The following is an 8195-nucleotide window of genomic DNA, read 5'->3' as shown; positions in this document are numbered from 1 at the left end:
AGCACTGAACTCTAGCTAAGACGTAAGGGAGTGATGCCACTCAGCTAAGGCCAGTTGTTATAGAGCTCGTTAGGAGCCTTTGAGGTGAGCAGGCAGATCGGTTGTCTGGAAAGGGAGTTCACGGATCCTCAATGTAGGCTTGGGCGAACCCCGAGGGGATGGTAGGGACGATCCAACGGGAATGCACTCGTATGATATCATTCCTTCTGGCAAGGCGAGGTAGAAGCTTCACTTTCTTCTCTCTCCACTACCGGATCTGTCCAGCGTAGCTTCGGAAAGGACAGGATAAGCCTACTGGTAGAAGCAAAGACCAGACTGCAGCACTCTTTTCTCCCTTACGTCACAAAGAAAGATCTTATTTTATCCGTTTTAGTATAAAGATGTTTTCAACGAGGAAGGGTCGGGACAGATGGTTTGCAAGGATAGATGGGGATTGATAGTGGCGGGTTGCCAGAAAGGCGCGTAGAGGCGGTAGAGAGTCCACGCGCCCAACCAAGATGGATAATCGTGGATTTGAGCGCAAGGAAGGGACCTGTTCGAATAGAGGGACTCAAAGATTAATGACCTCAGTCCCCTCTAACCTGACTTAATCTCACTTTATCACTATACTTGATTGTGCGACTCTCTCACTATGCATAGAGCGATAGCGATTGACTGTGACGCTGGCCTGCGATTCGATCACCTCAAAAGGCCAAGATAGATTGAGAGCTACGTGAGTGAGAATGTATATCCGAACTCTCTCTTTTCAGTCCTGCTTTCTCAAATGGTGAACATAGAGTCCGGATCGCACAGTCTATGAATGGAGTGGGAGAGAGAGATCGACCGGATTGCCCTCGACCTGGCCTAACCTAGTGCATATGCCACGTATGGATAGTCTCTCTCATAGCTCGGGGACTAATGACGGTGAAATGATGCATGCGAGAGGGGCCCCTTTGACTGAGGGGCTTTATCGCACCTGGTTCTCCATGAGCTTTTCCTGTCCTACTTTACCTTATCAGGCCGATGCCAATACGGACTGTTGGGACCTATGGAAAGCCATTGGACCATTATGTGAGACAAAAGGTGATTGTGGGGTGGGATTGGGCTGGCTTCCCCCCTTCCACCCTATCCTATATCCAACCTAGCCTTATCCGCTAACCCGGCCGATGGCGCCCTCTAGCCCGACCCCTCTTTGAACTTGGGCCTTGGGGATTGATTAAGGTCCTTCCTTACCACTTGACGTCTACGTACCCATAAGGAGGAGGTGTGACGAACGACATCATTGAGGAGCGGCTCCTTCCGCTCCTTTCAGGTGGGCGTTCAGGAGCGTAGGAAGGGAGTAGAATGGATGATCAAGGATCGAAGCAGATAGACGTCCTATCAGATATACTAAGGCATGAGACTATCAATATATCGAACGTGAAGAGGGCATTTTCCATCCTCCATTTTTCATATATGCTCTCTTCTATCTAGGGCATTGCAATCGTTGTCCCCCTTCGATCTAGTTCGATGGCTCTTTTCGAGATGGTCCGGAAAAGCGGTGCTCGAAAGGGAGTCACCTTTTGCCCCTTGGGAAGTTGGGCTTCCGAAGTGTCTTTCGTTGTGGTCATTTTCAATCTGTCTAGTAGCGAGGCTGGCTCTCATGCTTCCTCTGGGAGACTTTCAATACCCCCTTGCTTTCCAGTTACCTTTCACTTTCCTCCTTGCACTCCCATACTGAGGAAGTCAGCCTTACAAGCATTCTCTTTCCTCTTGTCCCCTCTTTGCTTTCCTGGCTTTCCCAGATTGAATGAGGCGCATGAAGCACTTACCTTCAAGCATCTCCCTCGCGCTATGGCGGCTCGCTGGCACGCTCTATTGTGTTGATCTTGGTGACGCAATTGCACATTCATTGCTTTGACCCTTAGAGTTCATGGAAAGAGTTCATGGCAATGTTCACGACTATTATTATCTTTTGTAAGTCCATTCAGATATTTGACTATCCGACGTCCATGTTAGACTGTTGCTTGAGAGGAACGGAGTGAGAAGCATTAGAAAGATCTTTGTTGCTCGCGGGATAGGTTTTGTTCGCGTACTAAACTGAAACTCATTACTATAAGAAGCAAATGCCCTATTACTAGAAGTCAGAGTTATCCAATCAAACTGAACCTAACATGGCATCCCGAACCTGAAGGAGAAGTTGAAGGGCCGAGGGCAGGGTTAGATCAGTATATGTTTTAAATGAAATACCATGAACGCTGTAATCTGTAGGTTTAGATATTTACCTTTCTACGTGTGTTTTTTGAATCGCAGATCAGTAGTATGGGTGTCCGGATCAGAGGGGAATGCCCAGCCCCCGGAGAGTGAAGCAGGGAGGGACGGCGCGAATCCGCCCGACCATCTCTACAGGGAGGGGTGGGTCGAAGATGGTTCCTATCGGGGCCCGCTACGACCGGTGCGCAGTGAGTAAGTAGGTCTAGTGGGTCCCATGATGGAACGGCTCTCCCTCGCTCTCTCCCTAGATCTTGCACGAACGATGTCCCTCACCCTCCCCCGAGGGTGATGCAAGGGGGGGTCATGTTCCTTAGTGAGGTTCTCTGTCTCCGCAGTGAGCCGAGCTCTCCTCGTTCGTTGTATTGCTTTCCTGGGGAAAGAAGAGTAGGTACGTGGGCTTCTTTCACTTTCGTTTTTAAGAGAGAGTCTAGCGCTATTATCCTTTTTTCTTTAAACCCTGGAACTTCTTTACCTAGGCAAAAGAATGAATTAGGGCCCGGTCCGATGGTAGAAGTAGTTCCCACATCGATCTTTTCTAGGCCACCTTACTAAGCTTTCAGTAAAGTCGGGAAAGATCTACTAAACTTTGAGAAGCCCCGTCATTATAACTCGTACCTCTCTTTCAGCTCTACCACTCGCTCCTCTTTGGATAAGTCAAAATGGTATAGCACAATGCAAGTGTACAAGGACTGGCCTTTAGGCGGTAAAAATGTCTAACAAAGTCTCAGATCAGAGTAAACACCCAAGGATCGGTATACATGAATTTGCACTCCTGAGAATCCTCTCAATGTCTAACTGTCTCTCATCAAAGAAACTACTATTTCTAGCCCTCCATACATAATGTATCATAGATGACAAGGCAAGATGACGAGTCTTTGTTAGCATCCTACTCCCACGGTAATGTCTTCCGAAGACTCAGCGTTCGCCGATAGGTGGACATCTCCGATCGCATGTGAAGCCAGTCTCTGATCCTCCTCCATAACTCTGCTATAGGGGGGCATCCAAAGAATAGATGCTCCTATGTCTCTAGAACTTGTCCACAAAAAGTGCACTACTGGTCCTCTAGATAGTCCTGTCTGTCTCTGGTGGGAAGACGCCTCTATGCCAGCATCCAGAATGTAACTGCGTGACTCTACTATAAGTAGATCTTCCACACTGCCCGGGCCCATGGCTTCTTAGGGCTAGGATGCCTAAAGAAGTCATATGCCCGGGCCACCCCTCCATCCTGAGCAAACCAAGCTGCTAGCCTCTGTCTAACATCCTCCTGTGACCCGACAGCTGATAGTATAAGATCCTGTATCCGTAGTAAGCGCTTGATCAGAGGGGAATCTGAGCGGGTTGTTTCCCAAGTCCATATATCAGGTCTCCTCAAGTAAGTATGATGGACTCACTTTATCCAAAGTGCGTCCTCCTTTGCCTGAATCTGCCATAGTACCTTAGTCAGGAGGGCTAAGTTCCATGCTTTTAAGTCTCGGAATCCCAAGCCAGATTCTTCCTTCGGTCTACACATATCTGCCCATGATATTGGAGGATGTTTTGATGTCCACATGAATGACCTGTAGATGCTGTAGATGCGATCAATGACCCTGTGGTAGTGGCATGATGGATAACCAGAAGCATTCCACTCCCTGAAGCACAGAAATAATGTGTTGTGCCTTGCCGGCATATGATAGTGTCTTCTGCGGCCAGATGTTGATCCGACGGACCAATGAGTCGAGTAACGGGCTGTAATATGCAATCTGAAGACGCTCAGCAGCCATCGGAATCCCGAGGTATCTTGAAGGGCATAGTGCCCTCCTGAAAGCCCGTGATGGACAACAGCCTCCTGCGTGTCGTGTCGTCCACTCCAGCCAGATAGATATTCGATTTCAGTCTGTTCACCTGAAGTCCTGCCGCCGCCTCCCCAAACTCCTGTAGACAGGTGGACAATGTGCCAATTGACTCTGTGTCACCCTGATAAAGAGTAGTAAATCATTTGTATAAGCCAGGTGTGCTAGTCTGAGGTGGGCACATTGAGGGTGGAAGTTAAAGCTTGATCTGACTATACTCTACTGTATCTGCCTCCCAAAAATCTCAATGCATATACCAAATAAGTAGGGTGAAAGTGGGTCCCCCTGCCTCAGTCCTCTGGTCCCTCTGAAAAGTCCTAAAGTCCCACCGTTGATGGCTAACGAAAAGGAGGTGGTAGTCACACACTCCATGATCCATGCAATGAATTGCTCCGGAAAATTCAGTCCGATAAGTGCCTCATGCAAGAAATCCCAATGCACCAAATCAAACGCCTTTTGGAGGTCAATCTTCATAATGCATCTGGGAGAAACACGCTTCCTGTTAAACTTTCGGAAGAGCTCCTGAGCCAAGTGTATATTATCAGTAATGAGTCGGCCCTGCACAAAAGCAATCTTTGAGTGGTGTAGAATGTTGTCTAATGTATCAGAAATCCTGGCTGCCTGTAGTTTAGATATGACCTTGTAAAACACCGTGCAACAAGAGATAGGACGGTAATCTGTCACCTTCCTGGCATGCGCTGACTTGGGGACAAGTGCTATCAATGTATGATTCCATCTTTTTAGTAATTTTCCACTGCTGAAAAACTCCATAATTGTAGCAGTAAAGTCTACTCCAACGGTGTCCCAGGCATGCTTAAAAAACTTTGAGATGTACCCATTTGAACCGAGCGCCCGCTGGTCGCCTATATATTTTCAACGCCGCCTTTATTTCTTCAATCATTGGTTGATGAACAAGCTGAGAGTGTTGTTCAGTGTTGATATGTCGGCCTTCATGCAGGAGTGGGCAAAATCAGACCGGTCAGCAGTAGTGCCTAGTTGCTTCTGAAAATGCTCGGTGAAAATATGCACAACTTCTTCAAACGACTCTATGAGGTTGCCATCATTCTTTTCTACAGCAGTGACTTCATTCCTCCTGTTATTCCTCTTAACTAGAGCATGGAAGAAGGAAGAATTCCGGTCAACCTGTTTGAAATAACCAACTTTTGCTCGCTGCATGCAAAAGGTGTGTTCGGCGGCGTTCAAGCGGCCTGCAGCTTGATGCAGTTCTTTGTAGTTGTCGGCCAACGACGGGGCTTCTCAAAGTTTAGTAGCTCTTTCCCAACTTTACTGAAAGCTTAGTATTAGTAAGGGGTGAAGAGCTGAGCCGAAAGGCAAAGGGGCGACTGGTAAGGAGCGTAGGAGCGACATGGAGTGGTGACTGACTTCTAGGTTTATATTAGTGACTCTTCTCATTTACTACTTGAAAGTAAAAACAACTTAGGTTAGGCCTAAGCTCTTCGTGAACCAGGATTCGACTTATTCAACTTTGCCACGCATTCCTACAAATGGGAGGGCATATGCTTCGAACTCATTCATTCTAGCCCTAAATGGAAGATTTTTTCCTCCCTCTTTCTCAGTCGTGAATGAAGGGCTTCTTTAGATGGCTCTCTTTTCGGCCCTCTCCCTCTGCCTTTCCCTTAAGTGAAGTTCGAGCACTGACTTAGGTATATATAAGGTCGATGCCCTTAAGTTCGAGGCGATAAGTGTCATTATCATTTGCAGTCGTGAATGGCAATAGCTATTCAAAACTACAAAAGATCTACCCTAGCAAATTCTAGTATTACGTGAATGGAATTCAAAACTACGAAAGATCTTCTGGTCGAGCTATTCATTGGTCCTCTCGCATTCGCTCGAGACGTCGTTATCACTCGTTCCTCTCGTCCCTCTGACATCATCCCTGAGCTTGAGTTGATTATGGGCGCCCTTTTGAATCAGATAAGAGCCTTCCGAGGCGGCAATGCAATTCAAATCTTCTGTAGCTCGTTTGAACCCGAGGGGAAAGAAAAGAGTATCGATCTCAATAGAATAGGACAACTACTTAAGCTTAAGGAACTGAAGAAACTCGTCTAGCATAGGGCTGCAACTTAATTACCGTAGTTACCGTACGAGCTCGCGAAAGTATAAGCTGTCTTTTCTCATCTAGAACCATCACTAGGAAGTCATAGGGCAGCCCCAGGCAAAAGCTAGTAATTGTCTTAAGTGTCGTCCGGTTGCTTTGCTTAGTGAGTTGAAGATGTTCCGTACGCTTTTTTTTAGTTGAATCCGGTGAAGGCCCGTCTCTTCATTATAATACGTCGGTTGCAGCTCTTGTTTCCGTTGCTTGGGCTGCTTTCACAGGAATAACCTCTTCGATTGGATTGAAACCCGCATAAACGGTAAAGAAAAAAAAATTGTTTGAATAAAGGACAGAATTAAGACAGATACAGATTAAGCTAAAGATATTAAGCATAACAAACATTTCATTCTTGTGTATTAGATAATTTGATTTTGATTGAATTATTTTTGCCTGATCCGCTCCTGTTCATCCTTGGCGGCGTCTCTAGCCTTCATAGCTTCAAAACTCTCTTCTAGGCGCTGCAGTTCCTCCTTAGTCCTTTTTATGAGATCTTCGTTCTCACGAAGGCGGCGGAGGTTCTCTTGGCGTAGGTGGTCTAAGCGTTCTCGTGCCTCCGCCAAGATATGAGCGTTTGGATCAGATGGACCAATTTCGTGGGAACCAGAAGTAGCTAAAAGAACGGAATTGTCCCCCGCGGGGGGGGGGGGGGTGTACTGGACCCCCCATACAGATAGCCTATAGAAAATACTATCTTAGTTATTACAAGTAAACTGAAAATTTCCAAAAATTGAAACAATATGACCCTCGTTGGAAATGAGATCCTTTTTACTAGTGAGATATTGTTAAAAATGGAAAAGAAAGTTGTATAAACAAGCAACATTAATAACATAAAGAAATGGATGTAGTTCAATCTGAAAATTTTCATTTGTTTATGTTGAATCCCTCTTTTTTGCCACAAAGGGGTTTTGGGAGTCGAACCCAATTCAATTCTTCCGGGACCCCTCCACGAGAGAAAACTTATTTCTTTTCTACGAGAATTTCTCTTTCGCTGCTTTTCTACTTGGCTGTACGACATGAGTTTTCAGTATACCAAAGAAAGCCCCGCTGAAGCACTGGAAAAAATATTGACTTCTAGCGCTTTTCAAAAACCATTTGCTTGCAACGCCTTGAGTGGACAGGTAAAACAAACAGTACGCCCACTAGATCCTTCATATTATTACTAAAGTACACTGAACACTCACCCAATCTTGAAAGTGGAGTGGAATCAATCAACTGGCATACCTTTCATCTAGCCTGAAATCCGCTACGCCCCTTCTCTTAAGATATTTCTAGTTAGGACTTGATCAAGGTCTTTCGAGCCTTCTTGTTGGTTGTGGCCTTTGCTACTTTTCGCCTATCCCCAATTTTGGAGAAGAAGAAGCGCGCCGGATTTCACTGCTGAAATTTTGGAAGCATCTTTCTCTATTGTCTTGGATATTTTGGGAGTCGCTGCCGGCTCGTCACGCCTTCTATTCTTAATAGTCACCTTGGTGCTCTTCCTCGAAAAGTTCCTGAATCTTCTTGACCACCAGTCTAAATACTCTTTTGTAACTAGGGGACTTTCTTTGGACAAGCGGGCGGGTATCACTACTTTAGAACCAGTGCCTAAGCGAGTACAAGAAAACCATAGCTTCCTAACTTCCTTCAGGGTGCCGGTGTGAAGCTCTTTTTTTAGATTACCAGGAATATCTTGACAATTGCCTGCAGGGACTAGAAGTTTCAATGACATGCTCGTTGTCGCACAGGAAGGTCAAGAAGCTTGAACGAAGATTGATAAAGTAATCACTCCAATAAATGGACAGATTTCCATCGTCAACTACAATCAATTGTTTGTCTTTCGGCAAATCTGATTGGTTGACGTCTTGAAAAATGTTGTGGGCTTCTAAAGCATTAAAATACTTGGCCATTCTCTCACCAGCAAGTTTGATCATTGGGGCACCAGAACGAAGCCGGCTATGGTGCTGAGTCTCAAAGTACTGCCCGAGCCATACATAGACATAATGAATTGGAAACACAGCTTTGCGCTCCTTTAGGTTTGA

The 8195-nt window shown here is 46.0% G+C and overlaps 1 protein-coding gene across 1 annotated transcript; it reads right to left on the bottom strand.

Moving 5' to 3' along the window:
* Positions 1–3619: 3619 nt before the first annotated feature.
* On the bottom strand, positions 3620–4832 carry LOC121986480. Its single transcript, XM_042540448.1, has 2 exons — positions 4319–4832; positions 3620–4143 (listed from the first exon to the last, which is right to left on the bottom strand). The coding sequence occupies exons 1-2, from the start codon at positions 4830–4832 to the stop codon at positions 3620–3622; spliced, it is 1038 nt and encodes a 345-aa protein (XP_042396382.1).
* Between the last annotated feature and the right edge of the window lie 3363 nt (positions 4833–8195).

This window comes from Zingiber officinale, chromosome 5B (assembly GCF_018446385.1).
Source record: "Zingiber officinale cultivar Zhangliang chromosome 5B, Zo_v1.1, whole genome shotgun sequence".
NCBI classification, from domain to species: Eukaryota; Viridiplantae; Streptophyta; class Magnoliopsida; order Zingiberales; family Zingiberaceae; genus Zingiber; species Zingiber officinale.
This window is presented reverse-complemented; position numbering and strand designations above follow the sequence as displayed.